The sequence below is a fragment of the Marmota monax genome, unplaced genomic scaffold (assembly GCF_021218885.2).
Source record: "Marmota monax isolate L192 unplaced genomic scaffold, Marmota_monax_Labrador192_F-V1.1 WCK01_AAM20220418_F8-fsc00177, whole genome shotgun sequence".
Classification (NCBI taxonomy): domain Eukaryota; kingdom Metazoa; phylum Chordata; class Mammalia; order Rodentia; family Sciuridae; genus Marmota; species Marmota monax.
Genome location: NW_026694922.1, coordinates 753,665 through 771,947, shown reverse-complemented (window position 1 = coordinate 771,947; position 18,283 = coordinate 753,665). Strand labels below are relative to the sequence as shown.

General features: G+C 47.2%; 2 protein-coding genes across 2 annotated transcripts in view; one reads left to right on the top strand and one right to left on the bottom strand.

Annotated features, from left to right (window-relative positions):
- Positions 1 to 9,968, top strand: part of Znrf3 (zinc and ring finger 3) — a 147,143-nt gene extending 137,175 nt beyond the window's left edge. Inside the window, exons 6-9 of the mRNA XM_046427305.2 lie at positions 258 to 425; positions 2,309 to 2,411; positions 3,350 to 5,116; positions 6,342 to 9,968. Coding sequence (XP_046283261.1) covers positions 258 to 425; positions 2,309 to 2,411; positions 3,350 to 5,116; positions 6,342 to 6,385 — 2,082 coding nt within the window. The 3' untranslated portion in view covers positions 6,386 to 9,968. The remainder of the gene's footprint in view (positions 1 to 257; positions 426 to 2,308; positions 2,412 to 3,349; positions 5,117 to 6,341) is intronic.
- CUNH22orf31 (chromosome unknown C22orf31 homolog) lies at positions 9,961 to 17,303 on the bottom strand. Its single transcript, XM_046427306.2, has 4 exons — positions 17,016 to 17,303; positions 15,661 to 15,757; positions 11,956 to 12,411; positions 9,961 to 10,993 (listed from the first exon to the last, which is right to left on the bottom strand). Exons 3-4 carry the CDS (start codon positions 12,289 to 12,291, stop codon positions 10,556 to 10,558), a joined length of 774 nt encoding a protein of 257 aa, XP_046283262.1. The 5' UTR covers positions 12,292 to 12,411; positions 15,661 to 15,757; positions 17,016 to 17,303; the 3' UTR covers positions 9,961 to 10,555.
- Between the last annotated feature and the right edge of the window lie 980 nt (positions 17,304 to 18,283).

The following is an 18,283-nucleotide window of genomic DNA, read 5'->3' as shown; positions in this document are numbered from 1 at the left end:
GACCAACCTCCACAACTGAGCAAGGCTCTAAGCAACTTAGTGAGGCCCTGTCTCAAAATAAAACAGGCAGGAGGTGCGGCTCAGTGTTTAAATGCCCCTAGATTAAATCTCCAGGACCGAAGGGAAAAAGAAAAAAAAAAAAATCTGTTCTGGCCTGATAGCGACTGTCCCAGTACATCAGGTACCATGGCCCCAAGGATAACTACCACTGTTAATATGTACCAGATTCTTAACACTGACCCTGTTCTGCCTTGCAGAATTCCATGAACAGGCTGGCTGTGCAGGCTCTGGAGAAGATGGAAACTAGAAAGTTCAACTCCAAGAGCAAGGGGCGCCGGGAGGGAAGCTGCGGGGCCTTGGACACCCTCAGCAGCAGCTCCACGTCCGACTGTGCCATCTGCCTGGAGAAGTACATCGACGGAGAGGTAGTGGCAGAGGCAGGGCCTGTCTTGGGTGGGGAGAAGGTGGCAGATCAACATAGACACTCGGGCCACAGTCTTCCCCACACCCTAAAAGGGGGTCAACACAGAGGTTTCTAAGGGATGATGCCCGAACAGTCTAGCCATTCCCTCACCAGGACTGGGGAGGACACAACACTCCCCACAGGGTCCAGCTAGATGTAGGTGATTTCAGAAATTGATCAGAAACATATGGTAGGACAGAAAATGTCTGGTTTTAAGAATATTCACAGGGGCTAAGGATGTGACTCTGGTGGAACACTTGCCTAGAATGTTTAAGACCTTGAGTTTGATTCCCAGTAACTAACACACACACACACACAAAAAAAAAAAAAAAAAAAAAACCCACATTCACACATGCTGGCTCTGTTTCAGAATCACTCTTCTAAAATTTCTTAATACTTGATATGGTATTTTTTACTTGGAAAGAGACAAGGAACTTGTCCATTTTTGCTTTTCCTTGCAGCTCTTTTTCGAAAGTTACAAATCTTTTTTTTTTTTTTTTTTTTTTTTAGTTGTAGTTGGACATAATACCTTTATTTTACTTTTCTTTTATGTGGTGCTGAGGATTGAACCCAGGGCCTCGCATGTGCTAGGCGAATACTGTACCACTGAGCCACAACCCCAGCCCGAAAGTTAAAAATCTTTAAAAAAAATTATAAGAATATTACATGAGTGACATAGATTATTCATCTAGAATCACCCATCACTAATATTTAGCCACTGTGGCTTCATCTATAGATAGATATATGTTCACATATGGTCTGGGGAAGTGGAGCAATTTCAAGTAAACCACTTGAATTGTTGACATTTGATGCCCCTTTGATGAAAGTGTCCCCCCTGTTGGATGAAAATGAGTTTAGTTTTGCAGAGTCCTTTGGAGTGACAGGTTCCTGCATGGGCTCTAAGTAGAGACTGCCTGGGTTCCAACCCGGTTCCTGGATTCTAGTTTTGTGAACTTGAGCAAGTGACCTCATTCCCTGTGCCTGCACTTGTGATGTGGGCCTGAGACTGACCAGCATTCTAGGTGACCACAAAGATCAAAGTACAGGTAGACCTCTGTCACCCTAACATGCACAAAGGTTTGATATTAATTTGGTCAGATAAGGCAGATTTGCAGGATGCTTAGGCTCAGGAACCACAGAGGTGGTTTTGCACCCCAAAAACCCCCATCGTGTTCTCTCCACATAGGCTGATAGTGTTTGGGGTCCACTGACAGAAGGGATCACCCTCTCTACCTTTCATCCCACCCCGTCAATCACAAGTCCTAGACATCGCCCTTTCTATCATCCTCACTTAGGGTACCTGGAGGCAATGCCCCCTACTCCAGATGCATAATATCTTTAGGGAGTGGAGCTCACCTGTAGCTGGAGGCAGAGGAGAGTGGGAAATATGTTAGTCAGCGGCCCACTGCTGCCACAGGTACCTGACAGAGTCAACTTAGAAGAGCTTTATTTTGGTTCAGTTTCAGAGGTTTCAGATCATGATCAGTTGTCCCCATTGCTTTGGTTCTGTGGCGAGGCAGCACATCCTTATGGGAGGCTGTGGCCGAGCAGAACTTCTCACCTCATGGCCAGGGTGCAAGATAAGGGGAGATTGGACATGCCTGCAATGACCAAAAGACCAATGCCAGGCCCCACCCTTGGTAGTGCCAAGTTGGGGATCAGCCTTTAACACATGGGCCTTTGGGGAAGGTTAGGGTCCAAACTGAAGCAGGAACGCACCAATACAGTGAGCAGGAGTTCTCCGCCCATGCCAGACTCCACAGAAGCAAGTATGTGTGAGGCAGAAGGCAAGGCTGCTCCCGTCACGTCCTCCCTTCAGGCTGTGTCCCCTCTCTCCCTTCCCAGGAGCTGCGGGTCATCCCCTGTACTCACCGGTTTCACAGGAAGTGCGTGGACCCATGGCTGCTGCAGCACCACACCTGCCCCCACTGTCGGCACAACATCATAGGTAATTGTCACCTGCCTTAATCATTGGTGAAGAGTCAAGTCAGAGAACAGTGTCCCTTCCTAGTGCCTAGCAAGAGCATGACACATGTCATAATCTAGTGAGCAAGCAAGAGCACCATAGCATTGTCCTCTGGACTGGAGGCATGTGGCCTTAGGTTCTGGAGATTGTCTACACAGTCCTTAGAAAAGCTTGGCATTAAGAACCACCCGAAGGGGGCTGGGGCTGGAGCTGGAGCTCAGTGGTAGAGCGCCCGCCTCACATGTGTGAGGCACTGGGTTCGATCCTCAGTACCACATAAAAATAAATAAAGATATATATATTTAAAAAAAAAAAAAGAACCTCCCTAAGGGGCTAGGGCTGCAGCACAGTGGTAGAGCACATGCCTAGCATGCTCAGGGTCCTGGGTTCCATCTTCAGCACACACAAGAAAATCACACCAAGCTCAAGTTTAGGCTTCACATTAAATAGCTTCCTGACCTTGGACAAGGCCTGTGGCCTTTCCAGCCTGAGGCCCCCTGTCTCAGTGGGATGACAGTAATGATGCTGCCGTGCTCAGACCACAGGGGACCACAAAAGATAATGAATGTGGCAGGTTTGCGACGCTGCTCCTGCATCACTCTTATGGGGCAGGAAGGAGGCACTTTTATCCTGGGTCCTTATTGCTTTCTGTAGACGGGTACCCTTGTCAGATGGAGCAGTGGGGAGGTGAGACACAGGCCCTTTTGGGAGTAACTGCCTTCCACACGGAGGCAGGCTGGGCCCTGCCAGCACAGCTGAGTTTGGAGATAGCTTAGGATGTGGCAGGGTGGTGAGAATAGGCACCGGGACGTGGCCCAGCTTGCTGCTTCAGTTTCTTTTTTTTTTTTTTTTTAACTTCTCTAGCCCCTGTCACCAGTATGCTCAGCCCTGCTTACCTTGTTTCCTCCACCTCTCCCCAGAACAAAAGGGAAACCCGGGTGCCGTGTGTGTGGAGACCAGCAACCTTGCACGCAGTCGGCAGCAGAGGGTGACCCTGCCAGTACATTACCCTGGCCGCGTGCACAGGACCAATGCCATCCCAGCCTACCCTACAAGGACAAGCATGGACTCCCACGGGAACCCCGTCACACTGCTCACCATGGACCGGCATGGGGAGCAGAGCCTCTATTCTCCACAGACCCCCACCTACATCCGCAGCTACCCACCCCTGCACCTGGATCACGCCCTGGCCACTCACCGCTGTAGTCTGGAGCACCGGGCCTACTCCCCAGCCCACCCCTTCCGCAGGCCCAAGTTCAGTGGCCGCAGCTTCTCCAAGGCAGCTTGCTTCTCCCAGTATGAGACCATGTACCAACATTACTACTTCCAGGGCCTCAGCTACCCGGAGCAGGAGGGCCAGCCTCTGCCCAGCCTCACGCCCAGGGGCCCGTCCCGTGCCTTTCCAGTGAGCGGCAGCGGCAGCGGCAACGGCAACCTGCTCTTCCCCACTGTGGTGCACGTGGCCCCGCCTTCCCACCTGGAGAGCGGCAGCACTTCCAGCTTCAGCTGCTACCACGGCCACCGCTCAGTGTGCAGTGGCTACCTGGCCGACTGCCCAGGCAGTGACAGCAGCAGCAGCAGCAGCTCTGGCCAGTGCCACTGCTCCTCTAGTGACTCTGTGGTGGACTGCACTGAGGTCAGCAACCAGGGTGTGTACGGAAGCTGCTCCACCTTCCGCAGCTCCCTCAGCAGTGACTATGACCCCTTCATCTACCGAAGCCGGAGCCCCTGCTGCACCAGCGAGGCGGGGGCCTCAGGCAACTCTGGCCGGGGGCCTGCCATTTGCCTTGAGGGCTCCCTGCCACCCGAGGAGCTCCCGGCAGCACACAGTTATGGTGCTGGGAGGGGAGAACCGTGGCTGGGCCCTGCTTCTCCCTCAGGGGACCAACTGTCCACCTGCAGCCTGGAGATGAACTACAGCAGCAACTCCTCGCTGGAGCACAGGGGGCCCAATAGCTCTACCTCAGAAGTGGGGCTCGAGGCTTCTCCTGGGGCTGCCCTGGACCTCAGGAGGACCTGGAAGGGGAGCCGGGAGGGGCCCTCATGTGCCTGCTGCTGTGAGCCTCAGCCCTCTGCACCGGGGCCTGGGGCAGGGGCAGCCAGCGGTGGCAGCACCTTGCTCCTGGGTGCTCTGCTCCTTGAGGGCTGTGGCCCTGTGGGTGGGGAGCCACAGTCCAGAGGCTCCCTCGGCCTGTATGGCCTCCACCCAGACCATTTGCCCAGGACAGATGGGGTGAAATATGAGGGCCTGCCCTGCTGCTTCTATGAAGAGAAGCAGGTGGCCCACAGTGGTGGCGGGGGTAGTGGCTGCTACACTGAGGACTACTCAGTGAGTGTGCAGTACACACTCGCCGAGGAGCCCCCACCCAGCTGCTCTCCAGGGGCCCGGGACCTGAGCCAGCGCATCCCCATCATTCCGGAGGACATGGACTGTGACTTGGGCCTGTCCCCAGACTGCCAAGGGACCCACAGCCTCAGCCCCTGGAGTGGGACACTGGGCCTAGATGCCCAGCGGCCCCACAGGAGCCTGGCAACAGCCAGGGAAGAGGAGCGGGTTCCATGCCACCAGGCTGAGGTACTGCTACAGCCTGGCTGCCCCCCAGAGGAGGCAGGTGCCACCAGGGTCGGCCTCCCTGTTGCCCACCAGGACACTCAGGAGTCCAACACCCCAGCCACTGAGGCTGCAGGTGAGAGCAGAAGATGGCAGTAGGCCAGGGCAGGCATTTCCATGGCATCTCTTCTCCATCCTCTTCTGAGGGACTTCCTCTGAGCCCTTGGCTTTAAACATCCTGCACCTGATGACTTCCAAATGTCATTCCAGTGCCTAACCGACCTCCCGAGTTCTAGATCCCCTGAGCCCTCTGTTTCCGTGATGTTGTCCTCTCTTCCCCCAAACGCTTCATAAGCATCCCAGCCTGTTACATCCACAGAAGCATTCACCCCAGAGTGCATCTTGGATTCGGCATCTTCTCTGCATCCCTCACTGCCGCCCACCTCTGTCCAGCTGTGTTCCTTTCTCCAGAGTGTGCAGTGGCCTTCTGATGGGTCTTCTGTAACTGGCCTGGCCTTCTATTCCTCTTCGGAGGTAGAATATTTTTTTTTTAATTAGTTATTGATGGACCTTTATTTGTTCATATGTGGTGCTGAGAATCAACCCAGGGCCTCACACATGCTAGGCAAGCGCTCTACCACTGAGCCACAACCCCAGCCCCAGAATATTCTTTTTTGAAACATTAGTTGATGTCTTTAGAAAGACCTTTAGTGACTTGCCATTACCTTTAGAATCTTAAAAATGTAAACTGCTCCCCCAGTTGTCTGTGATCTGGCTCCTGCTGACCCATCCACCATTGTCTGTTATGTTCTCCTTGCTCTCTGCTCTGCCCCGCTGTGGCCATCAGCCTGTCCCAGCCAAGCTCATTTCTGCCTCCAGACCTCTTCAGATCTCAACCCGGTGACCCTCCAGCCCCTTCTGGGTCACTCTTGAACCATCTGCTTACTTCCTAAGTCATCTCAAGCCGAGGTTCTTTTGTGGGAAGGTCTGCAAGCTTGTGAGGGGCTCTTCCTCCCTGTTCTTCCCAGGGCCTGCACCCAGCAGTCAGTTAACATCACTTTGTACATTGTGTTTGCATGCTATCTAAGGGCTTCCAGAAGGCTCTGGGATGAGGAAAACATGCGGGGGGGGGGGGGGGGCAGGGGGATGGTCTTAGCATACACTGAGCTCCTCTCAGAAGAGGAGCTGTGCTTCAGTGGTTACCATGCACACAGTAGATGTGACAGAACTGTCACTTCCTAAGAGCCTGCCCATCACAGAGGACAGGGTACCTGGGGTCCCTCTCCTGTTCCCTATGCATTGTTCCAAAGCCTGCAGTGCCACCTCCCTCCCTTAATGAGTGTTCTCCTTCTCTCTCCTAGGACTGGGATCTCACCCACCAGACAGCAGCAGCCCAGGAGCCTGAGCTCAGAAGGAACTCTTATCTAGAAATTGGGAAATTTATGGAGACTCCAAACTCTGACTTCCTTCAAAACAAAAACAAGAAACAAATTTTTTTTAGCTTTGACAAACACAAAAGTGGTAATAAAGAGAGCCCTCTTTCTCAACCCAAAATGTGAGCCACCTGTGGCAACTCCCCCACCGCCCACCCCACCCTCATTAGCAAACCAACAGACAAAATTCTGAGTCCTTTGTGTCTTTTGATAACATGTTATTTTTTGTTTTGTAGAGTATGTGCTTGGGGTTCCAAGGTGTGTGGGATTGAGTTCTCTGTTTTTTTTTAATATTATATGTAAATGTAAAAAGTTATTTAAATATATATTTTAAAGAACCCTAGCTGCCAACTTTTGCTGAAAAAAAAAAAAAAAATCACTGCTGCATTAAATGAACCACATCATGTGTAGATACTGTTGTCTCCCCTGAGGGAGCTCAGGCCTTTGAAAAGCTCAGGGCTACACCTGCCTTAGAAAATGAACCAGAAACTTGAAGTAAAGCTAGTTGATATGGGTACAAACTCTGAGGAACAATGCAAAGCTGCCTTTCTTTCTTGTGGCAAATCTGAACATAAAAAACGTCAGGTCCTCTCTGAAGCCACGCCTCTCCAGCCCACACCTGTAGGCAGAGAACAGAAATGGCGAGGAGTAGGCCCAGGCCATAAAATCTGCAGCACTGGAGAGCTGAGTCGAGCCTTTGCTATAGAAGCCCCAGGGTGAAAGGGACAATTTTGCCCAGTATCCTCAGTGTGTCCCTTTGGGTCATTATCCCAAGCAAAAAGAGTTCCCGGTCCTGGTCTTGACAGAGGTCCAGATTATAATAAGGGCAGTGTTCATGTAGTCTTGTACACGAACTCTCAGCCCTGGGGCAGGGAAGAGGAAGCTCTCCCTTCTGTGATCCTGACTTTGGAATCCTTTGGAAAAATATTTTGTGCTTCCTGCCACTGGCTGCAGAAATGGTTCAGCAGGGTGTATGGGGCAGACACCCAGGAGGAATGTAGTTTTGTGGCCTTGGTGTCCCGATGGGGCTGGGAGGAGTGCTCTGCGCTCACCCAGCAGCACACTACCCTTTGGAGAAGGGATGGGCACGCTGGAGCAAGCCTGTGCGCATGCACGTTTGTGAGGGCGGCCATGCCCCTTGACTGCTGCTTCCTTGGACTGCCTTCCTGGGGGCAAGTTCTCAGACCCCTCAGGGTGTGCACTGAGCTCCATTCGAATGATGCTTTTCCTATTCCATTTCCCCCATGGAAGCACTGCTTCAGGGTTTTTCAGCCCTCTGCCTAGTGGCTGAAATTGCTCATCTCGCCTGTAAATGTCTACTACCCTGTCTACCTAATGCACTATTATGTATTGATTCTCCATGAGACAGAGAGACTATCAGATAGTTTAGACCCCAAAGGGTAGGGTTTTGTATATTTTTCCAGCCTTTTGTTTGTTTTTTTAAAGGGGGAGGGAGAGTTTTAAGAACCCAAACTTGTTTCTTTTTCTTTTTTCTTTTTTTTTTTTAAGATGTTTCATTTTTAAAAGGGAGAGAATATTTAAAACTACTTCAGATCAGGGATTGTCATCCTTTTTGTCCAATGTAGTCCTTGTTGTCCTTTAAAAAAAAAAAAAGCAACTAATCACATTAGCCTTCATGTGAAGTAATTTCTGGTCACTTTTATTCATTTAGCAGATACTTGTTGCCATTTAAAGTTTTATCTGTTTGGTCTAAATGTTCATTGCAGAATAGGAATCTTGAGCTCTGGCCTCCTGTAGGGGAAATAGGGACCACCCTAGGTTGCAAGGAAACCCTTATTACCACTCACAGTCGGCTCACAGGAAGTCAACCCAGAGTACAGACTGGAACATTTTCAATGAGATATCTCTTTATATAATCCTTTTTTCTTTAAAACCCCAGTCTATGATCAGGAAATGTACTTATTTCTAGCTAGGATTTGACAGTGATCCCAGCATCAAAGGATGGAGCCATTTGCCATTTAGGAACTCACTGTGGAGAGATTTGTCCTCCAGCCTCTGGGGTATGGTCCCTTGGGGGTGGCTCCCCGCAAGCTGTCCCAGCACACCTGTTGGCGAGAGTGTGAGAAGCGCCTAAGCTGTTGACATGAGATCAGGGCTGCCTTTATTTCTGGGGCCAGGAGTAGCAGCTGCTCAGGACAACAGCTTGCATTACATGGTTTAGGGAAGGGGGGTGTATGGCTTTTAACATGAACTGCAAAAAGCAGCTTCTCATTGTTGAGATTTTTGTTGTTTGTGGTTTTGCTTTCTTGTTTTTAATGCCTTTGAATGCATATTATCTTCCTTGTCTGAAACCATACCCCCAAAGCAGCTTTCTTTAGTCCTGGCTAGAAACCACTCCTCAAAAGCCTTAAGCATTAAATAGATGGAATACAGAATCTGGCTGCCACTGGATTTGTTACGTGCATCCAATTTCGTTTTGAAAGAGTGATAGCTGCAGATGACAAAAGAAGGATATTTAATTGTTGTAGTTAAAAACTTAAAATGTCAACCACCATCTTTTGAATTTGTATTGGCTCATCAGACAGGGAGGTCACCAGAATAAATTAACAACTATCTTGTGTCACCATTAAATCAAAAGAAATGTCTTCTTTGAAGCTCTAAGACTCCAATAATCTTGACAGGTACCTTTTTCCGTGAACTCTCAGTGGCATGGTTGTGGTTTAACCACGGAAACGGAGCATCCCACTTTACACTGAGAACCCCACATCCCCCGAGTCAGGGAGTGAGTGTGGTCTTATGGCCCGGCCCTGGGTGTAGGACAGCCATGTAAACTGAAGAGTTCTAGAACCAGCTGAAAATGGATGTTTGGATGTTCTGACCAATGAGGTACCTCTTTGTGGACACAGGTCCAGTAAGCTAGTTTAACTCAGCCCCTCCCCCACCCAAAGCCCCCACCATTTTCCTAAGTTCCCCCTGTTTTACTGCTCAGATCTTCCCCTATGTGCTCCTTGTCCCTACTTCACGTTCAGGCAGGGCTAATGCTTTTTTAATGAGGTCTAAAAATGAATTACCAATCAAGAGCATTGTCTTTTAAACAGAACTGCCTTTTTCTATTCTTTATATATAAATTCTATTGTGTTGGTCTAACAAGGCACTATTTTAAAAAGTTTTGTTTTAATTTCTCCCATAGCACTTAAAAGATATTTTGTAAAAACTTTGTAAAGATTTTGTAATAAAATGGTCTAAGGGCTCTTTTTCCAACATTACCATTTTTTAAAAAAAATGTTTTAAAAGCTAGAAAACAACTTATGTATATTCTGTATATGTATAGCAGCACATTTCATTTATGGAAATATGTTCTCAGAATATTTATTTACTAATATATTTATCTTAAGCCATGTCTTATGTTGAGAGTGTGACATTGTTGGAATAATCATTGAAAATGACTAACACAAGGCCCTGTAAATACATGATAATTGCACACAGATTTTACATATTTGCAGACCAAAAATGATTTAAAACAAGTCATAGTTGTCTATGGTTTTGTAACAAATTGTACAAATGACTGTAAAAAAAATACAATTTTATCAAGTATGTGTTTTATATGTTGTCGTTGCTGTTTGGTTAAGGTCTTCAGAACCTACAAAGAGCTTTGCATCAGCTTGCCCGTGGAAGCATCCATGTGATTTCCTCTCCTGTTAACATGGAGTCCAGGTTACAGGTCATTTCTGCAATGTCACAAGTGGTCATCTGCTAGGGACTGACTGTGGGTTTATTTCCTTGAGGTGGTGGTAGACTTTCTGCTCAGGATGTGTGGAGGGAGACAAAGAGCTTAGCAGTCCACTTTTTAAAAATTTGGGACCTAAACCATTGGCTTCATATGCAGGGCTTTTCCTATGTACAAAAAAAACTCCAAACACTAGCCCTCAAAATTAAATAACCATGTGCTGGATGCAGGGTGTCGCACCTGTATCCCAGCCTGGGTAACTAAGTGAGGCCCCATCTCTTTAAAGCAACATACACAAATAAATTACCTACCCATGAGTGTAGAGGGGATTGTTTGTCTTGTTTCACAGTCACTAATTTGTAAAGCACTCTTTGAGATTATGTAGAAGGTGCAAAGTAGTGTTTATTTTTCAGACATCTAGCAGAGAATATCCTATTCCCATAGGTTCCTATTTTTATTTTTCACTCTTTAACTTGGGCCATTTCTTGGGCATAGGCTCATGGACCACCAGCCACTTCCTGCCAGACAGTGGGTCCTTCTGAGCACCTTCAAGGGTGGTGGCCTGACTGCACAGAGCTTCCCAAAGTGTTTGTTTAATGGCCTTGCCCAGCTCCAAGCTGTATCTCTTGGGGGTTCCTGAAGGATTCCACAGCATCGGCTCCACCACAGCATGGTACAGAGCCCGGTAACACTCTGTGGGGAGCCCATGGATTGTTAGCGAGTCCCCCAGCACCTGCTGTCTCATTGGGGTTTCAGGAGGCAATGCTCGGCCCTTCCAGGCTGCGGTCCCTCTGTCCCAGGGTAGTGCTTGGGTGGCGGCCACGCGTTCCACATATCTATCTTCAAGTTCTTGGCGGACTGTTACTTTTTTCTCCTTTGAACTTTCTTTGCTCTAGCCAGGAAGAAAGCAGAGAAGTCAAAGCTAAAACTTGAGAAGGGAGCTCAGAATAATTATCTGGGATTTGTGTCTCAGAGTCTTGGTTACAGCAACAACCAACATTTGTCCAGCATGTTCTAGCTTACTGAACCCCTTTATATACCACTGCGTGTGTTTCCCGGAGCCCTGGAAGGTCAGCAGGAGACGGCTTTAAAGGTAGAGAAATTGGAACTGGTTTACCCAAGGCCACACAGTTGGAGGGTTAATAACCACAGCTGTCATCTATTGAACGCTATGCAGGATCCTAATTATTTACTCTGTGCCAGGCGCTATTCAAAAGCCTTTTGCATGTATTAACTCATTTAATCTTCATGAAGCCCTGTAAGGGAGAGGCCATTATCCCTCATTTTATATGATAAAATCAAGACACAAAAGAGGTTAAGCCCAAGGTTATCCTCATTATGGTCAGAGTTAGGATATGAACCCTGACAGCTGAGCTCCAAGACATGCTCTGAGCTCCACTGGCCACCAAGGATTGACCGAGCTGGCTCCCATCAGCCTCTAGCTGCCAGGTTCTCCATATGGAAGCTCACAGCTCACCTCGAACATACATGTGCCTAAGCTTGCATGACCCGTATCCTGGCCTTTCTCACCCTTATTTTCCCTTCGCCTCCAAGTTCCTTTTGTCTGTGTTTATGAAGGTCCCTTCATCTTTCTTTGGAGTGAGGTGGAATACAAATAATACATACTGGGCTGGGGGTACAGCTCAGTTGGCAGAGTGCTTGCCTCACATGCACAAGGCCCTGCGTTCAATCCCCAGCACCACAAAAAATAAAATAATAATACATACTATGACCCTAGATCTAGTTCTCTGTCCACTCTGTCACGGGGCACCCTCCCTCCCCAATCCTGTCTTCAACTTTAGAATTTCCCTCTTCCCACCCATCCCACTTTCTCCACTCCTGGCCATTGTCTACCTCGCCAATGCTTCCTGCAGGACTCTGTCCTCCTCGTCCAGGTGAGCCCAGCAGCTGCCCTGCTGGCAGCTTGTTCTTGGATCTGATGGGGTTTCTTATCCTGGCCTGCTGCGTGGCTTTCATTGTTGAATTGTTCCTGGGCTTTAATCTCTTCAGTGGCTTCGCTTCTCCAAACTTGGAAGGTACTGGACAGCATTTATCCTTCAATTGCCTCCGGAGCCCAAGCTTAGCCAGAGAGAACGAACTGGCAATTATTGGGTTCTTTACCACTTCCCAGCAAGAGGTGGTACCTGGTGCTGGGGTCTTGATGTTCTGCCTTGCACATGTTCTGGCCATCCAGATGTTGGTGAGAGCTGGTGAAACCACATAGCAATCCTGAAGCCTGGTGTTCAGTAAGATGGACCGTCGGAGTCCATAGGTGGGGATGCTGGGGTCACGTCTCACATTGATTGGGTGCTAGAATTATAAGGGGGGGTGAGAAGGAATAAAAAAAAAAAAGAAGACTAATTCTCAGAGACTAGATTTATACTTTGAAGGCTAAGTATTAACATCATTCTATGGACCATTTCTTCCACATGAATCTTAGAAATTTTGTTATATGGCTCTCTCCTGCTCACTGAAATAATCTCCTCCTCCTCCTCCTCCTCCTCCTCCTCCAACTAGGGTAGAGATAGGAACTTTACAAGGTCACGACTCTTAAAGAACATAGCATGCTGGGGCAGACAGTTGGGGGTTGGGGCCGGGGAGGATTACTGTAAATAGAAGACGATTTTAGTCCTGCTAAAAAGAAAGGAATCCACGCAGGAAAGGGATGGGAGGGGGCCACTCAGGGACTGGGATGGGAGGGAATGACTCAGGACACCTATGGGAGCTGTAGTCACTTCACAACCACACCGCATCACAGAATTGACAGCAGGTGAGTCCTGCCAAACCCCAAGGCACCTTTTAACCAGGCTCCCATGAGCCAAGAAAAGCTGCTCAAGAGGAAAATAAACTCTAGGGTCCATAGAGGCAAAAGCCCATGTAATTCATACTTGCCTCCATTTCCGGGGACTGGGCAAGAACAAGAAAACAATTTGGATAGGTTAGAATCACATTCTTAAAGAGCCCAGACTTTCTAAGAAATGTCATCTATAAGAAAATAAAATCAGCTGGGTGCCGTGGTGCACGCCTGTAATCCCAGTGACTCAGGTGGCTGAAGGAGGAGGGTCAAAAGTTCAAGGCCAGCCTGGTAGCAAGACCCTACCTCAAAATAAAAAATAAAAATAAAAATAAAAAGGACTGGGGTGTAGCTCAGCGGTAGAGCACCCCAGGGTTCAATTCCTCTGTAGCCCAAAAATAATATAAATTAATAAATAATATCACCTTACCATATTTCGGTTGCCTTAAATTTTATTTTAGCTAGCTTAGTAGGGGGAAGAAACATGTATTTTCTTTTTCTTTTTTTTCTCTTTTGTTTTTTGTTTTGTTTTGTTTGAATATTTCTAGTCACCTGTCTTCTGCCTCAGCCATGTGTGGGCAAATTGCTGTTTAGATTTGGGCTTAGATGTAGGCAGTTTGGAGCCATTATCTCTAGTATTTGTGATGTCACTTTGGTTTGTGATGTGGGTGTGGGTGAGTGTTACATAATCAGGTTTTATAGTTAAATTATATTGGAAGAAGTTCTATTTTGTTGTTGCTCATAGCCTCAGGAACTTCTGAAGTCCTCATTCCCCCCCCCCCCAATGGCCTGGTTGGAGAGCCTGAAGCATGCTCTGCATGAAACGTTGTCAAATACGCAGACCAGATTGGTGGATATGGGTAGTGAGATGATGTACCCTTACACGTGCAAAAGTGCCTTTCTCTGTGCACATAAAGAAGGTACTGTTAAGTTCTCAGAATAGCTGCCAACATTAGGGACCAGAAATGAAAGAACACGTTCCTGCAGCCCTGGGCACCTCTCCCTGTGTGTCTCTCCCAGGGAGACTACAGGGTTTCTGGAATGTGGTATTATTTTACATCCCATGGCAAATGCAGTAATTAGAGCTGTTAGCAGTGTCAAGGGCTTGAAAGGAGAACAAAGACGCCTCTTCCTGGGAACTCTTAGGCAATGCCTTGCTCCTTATCAGGTGTTGGCCCTGTTGGTGGTTTTCATTTTCATACGCAAAATGCCAAAGGAGGCTCCCTCCCAAAGGGGAGGAGAGTGAAATGATGGAAAAACAGAGTATGAGCCTGGCAGGGACTCCTGGAATTGCATGTGTTGCCTGTTTGAATTTTTGAAGTGTTGTCCCTGGAGGGAATCAAAGCCTTACAGGCAGACCGCACCGTAGGCTGCGGTGGAGCCACCTCCAGGCCGACAGCATCTGGACCCACAGACACTTGGGAGGACAATGGTGCCCATTCAGTGGCGAGCCCTGGCCTCATCTCCCAAGAGGTGGGTCAGCAGGGCGTTGGAAAGGGTTTGTCTTTGGGAAGGGTTTGCGAATGTCTGAAGATTGGGCAGGCAAGCATCCTTTCAAAGCCGGGGAATCTTGAAGAGGTGGCACCAGGCTCTTGGGTCTCCTGAAAATGACCATCTGCATTCAGTTGTGCCCAGCAGGGACAGAAGGCAAACATGGAGCCAAAAAGGCACAATTGGAAAAGCTTTTCTATTTCTCTTCTCTCCTGTCTTGAATCTGGCTTTTCTGCACCTCCTCCTCCTTCCCACGACTCCTTGGTCGGTTATATTTACTTTCCTCTTACTCAATGACCAAGGGACACAGCTCTGACTCGGAGCACTTTGAACTTCCTTCTTTTTACACAGAGCTGTTCACCTACGTGGCTTCAGACACAGTGTCTTCAAATCTGGTAAGTCCCTCCTTCTGTCTATTCAGTGTCACTTCAATTGACTGTACCCAATCAGGTAGCCTTCACCTTCCTTATAACCAACCTGGGTTCTATTTCTCCTATGTTGACAAAATTCGTATCTATTTAACATTTACTGAAGGCAAAGTGCTGTTCCAGGAGTGTTTCAAGTCATGAAATGCCACCAGAGTACCATGAGCATGGGTCCTCTTGCCATCCCTACATTATAGACAAAGAAATTGAGTTACTCAAGAGCCATGCCCTAGGGCTGGGGATATAGCTCAGTTGGTAGAGTGCTTGCCTTGCATATAAAAGGCCCTGGGTTCAATCCCCAGCACCACCAGGAAAAAAAAAAAAAAAGAAGCAAGAGCCATGCCCCAACCGGGCGTGGTGGCACATGCCTGTCATCCCAGCGGCTCAGGAGGCAGAGGCAGAAGGATCACGAGCTCAAAGCCAGCCTCAGCAACTTAGCAAGACCCTAAAGCAACTCAGTGAGATCCTGTCTCTAAATGAAATACAAAATAGGGCTGGGAATGAGGCTCAGTGGCTGAGTGCCCCTGAGTTCTACCTCCAACCACAAAAAAAAAAAAAGGGCCATGCCCCAGGTCCCATAACTAGTAACCAAAAAAGACTGAACTCAACCAAATTCTACACCGCCCTTCCTCTGAACCAGTCACTACCATGAGGTGTGTCCTCTGGTCAGCGCACCCCTGGGTTTTTAGTTTTAGTCCTATTCTTATCATGAGCCCTTCTCTGGGCTCTGGAGTCACTCTGCCCAAATTGGCATCCCAGATCCATTTTCAATTTTCAACAGGCAAGTAAATCCACATCTTTAAACCTTCATGTACTTCTCTGTGAAATGAGGATAGTAATAGTGCCTACCAAAGAATTACTGTGAAAACAGAGTGGAACGATCCATGGGAAGCACTTGGCATGACTTCCGGTGCATAGCCAGTACCCAATAAATAATGTCCTTGCCCTAGGATGCAAAAGAAAAAAAAAATCACTGCATTTTCTGTCTTTGGGGTGGTGGAGATTAAATTGGAAAACACATCTACAGAGAATAAATAAATAATTTTCTTATAATGTTATTCATACTGTGGCCCATGTGCTCATTTAACACTCTCTAGCCCCTAGATACGATCTTCACTTCAGGTCATTTATATACATCCATGGGGCTTATGAAGCCAAGCAAAAAGCCCATTGAATGTAGGAAATGTTTTGACCTGGCTTGGATATCATAGCAACTCTTTCTTCATGATCCATCTTCACCAAATACGAAATCCTACTAGAATTGGACTTGATTGACCTCACAGAAGTGGTGTATGCATTTGAGCTACATTCCCTGCCTGGTTGTGGAGGTTTTCCAGAATAGTCCATGTTTTATTAAATGGATAGGGAGGGAAGCAGGCAGCTGAGGATATGATAAGGAAAGTAGCTAGGCTTTAACAGAGATTGTTCCCTTTAAAATTATAAAGTCAGGCTGGAAAGACTATTTGGTCCAAGGTCCTGAAACTGTGGCGCAAATTTCCATCCTCAGTGCCAACACTTGATCCAGAGAATTTGGGGCTGAGGCGGCAGAGCTTCCATATTGCTGAAAGCAATATGCTCTGATGCTCCTCTAAATCTTTTAAAATTTTATTCTGTTGAGCTTAGTCTAAATAACCTTATTTTCCACCCATCCTTTGGAGCTGTGCTTCCTGACGTATCTAAACCAGAGCTTCTATTGGGAAACATATCTGCCTGTCTTTGATGCTTAGCCAAACTTTTCTCATAATATTTTTAGCTCCTATAATCTTTCTTCTTTCTTTCCTTCCTTCAGTTTCCCTTAGCTTTTATTCTCTTTCTGGAGACTCAGCTAATCAAGAAGAAATTGATTCCATTTATTAATTCTTGTCTTTCCCCTTTATGGCCCTACCCCCCCCACACACACACAAATTCTAGTGGAATTGTTATTTCTCTTTTCCTCAGAAGATATTTTTATTAACACTCCAGCAGAAAACTTCCACACCCATGTGGGAGTATATCTGAGGTCTGTGATGCAAAGGAGAGAAAAACTTTGGAGAGAGATTTTGAAAAGATTCCTGAACTATGATGCAAATTCGAGGACCAATGATTTAGACCACATGTGCTGAATATGCACCAATCGTGGGCCAAGGATGTGAGATGATTGGGTCCTGTCTGATCCAGGATGTAGATGAGTCCTATTTCTTCATTTCCAACCCAAACATACTCACCTGGAAGCTCCACAGATAGCTCTGGGTCACTGTGTTTAAGTCCAGATTCTTTCTCTTCCCTCATCTCCATCAGAACAACAACAACAACAAAAATGACTGCTTCTTTGGAATTTTCCATCACTAGATGCCTGAGCCAAACCTGGGACAAAGGATCAGTAAGTATTCTGTGCTGAGTCAAACCAGAGTCCAAAGGAAAATCAGGACCATGGATCCTATCTTTATTGAAAGTATTGACATTGGTTTGGAATGTAGTTCCGTGGTGGAGTGCTTGCCTAGGTTGTGTGAGGAAAGGGCGGTTCCATCCCCAGCTCCGGTAGGAAAGAGGGAAAGAAGGAAGGAAGGAAGAGAGGAAGGAAAAGGGAAGGGAAGAAAAGGAAGGAGATGTTAAAAATGTTATCATTCTGTTCATCTTGGATAATCCCCCCCCAATGAGGACGGAATCCAAGGGTGCTCTACCACTGAGCCACACCCCCCATACTTCTTTCTTTCTTTTTTGAGACAGGGTCTCACTAAGTTGCCCAAGCTAATTTGGAACTTGTGATCCTCCTGTCTCAGCCGCCGGAGCTGCTAGAATTACAGGTTATGCCACTACATCCAAAGGATTTTTTTTTTTTTAAATGAGATGAGGTCTCAGTATGTTGCCAGGGCCTGCCCAGCCCCTGAATTCCAAAGTTCAAGCGATCCTCCCTTCTCAACCTCCATAACAGTGGATCTAGAGGAATATATCACCAGGCCCAGCTTCATTGTGGATTTTCTTGGTATTTGTATTTTTTAAAAATATTATATTAAAATGCTGTTTATTAATTTATTAGATGTATAAATATTTATTAAATAATATTTATCATGACTACTGAGGTGTTTTTTACTGTGTTTTTTATTATGTCTCCTTAAATTTTTAGTTTGAGTCCGTATCTCCCTTGTTTCACCATAATCCCAGTCCTGGAGCACTCTCTGTTTGTTGACATTCCTGTAAAGACAGGGAGACATTTTACCATAGTGTTTAAAAAAAGAGACCTGGGGTCTCTCTGCCTAGGTTCAAAGCCCAGCCCCACTACCATGTGAACTTTGGATGCCAAGGACGCTTCCCTTATAAACCTACTGGGGGATTCTATGCAATTTGACCATAAACACTCCGTACAGTGCTTGGTAAAATGTGTTTGGTATTGTTGTCATTATAACCAGACTCCCCTGACTAGTGCTCTCTAGCCAGTCAGGGTGGCACATGCCTGTAATCCCAGTGGCTTGGGAGGCTGAAGCAGGAGGAGTTC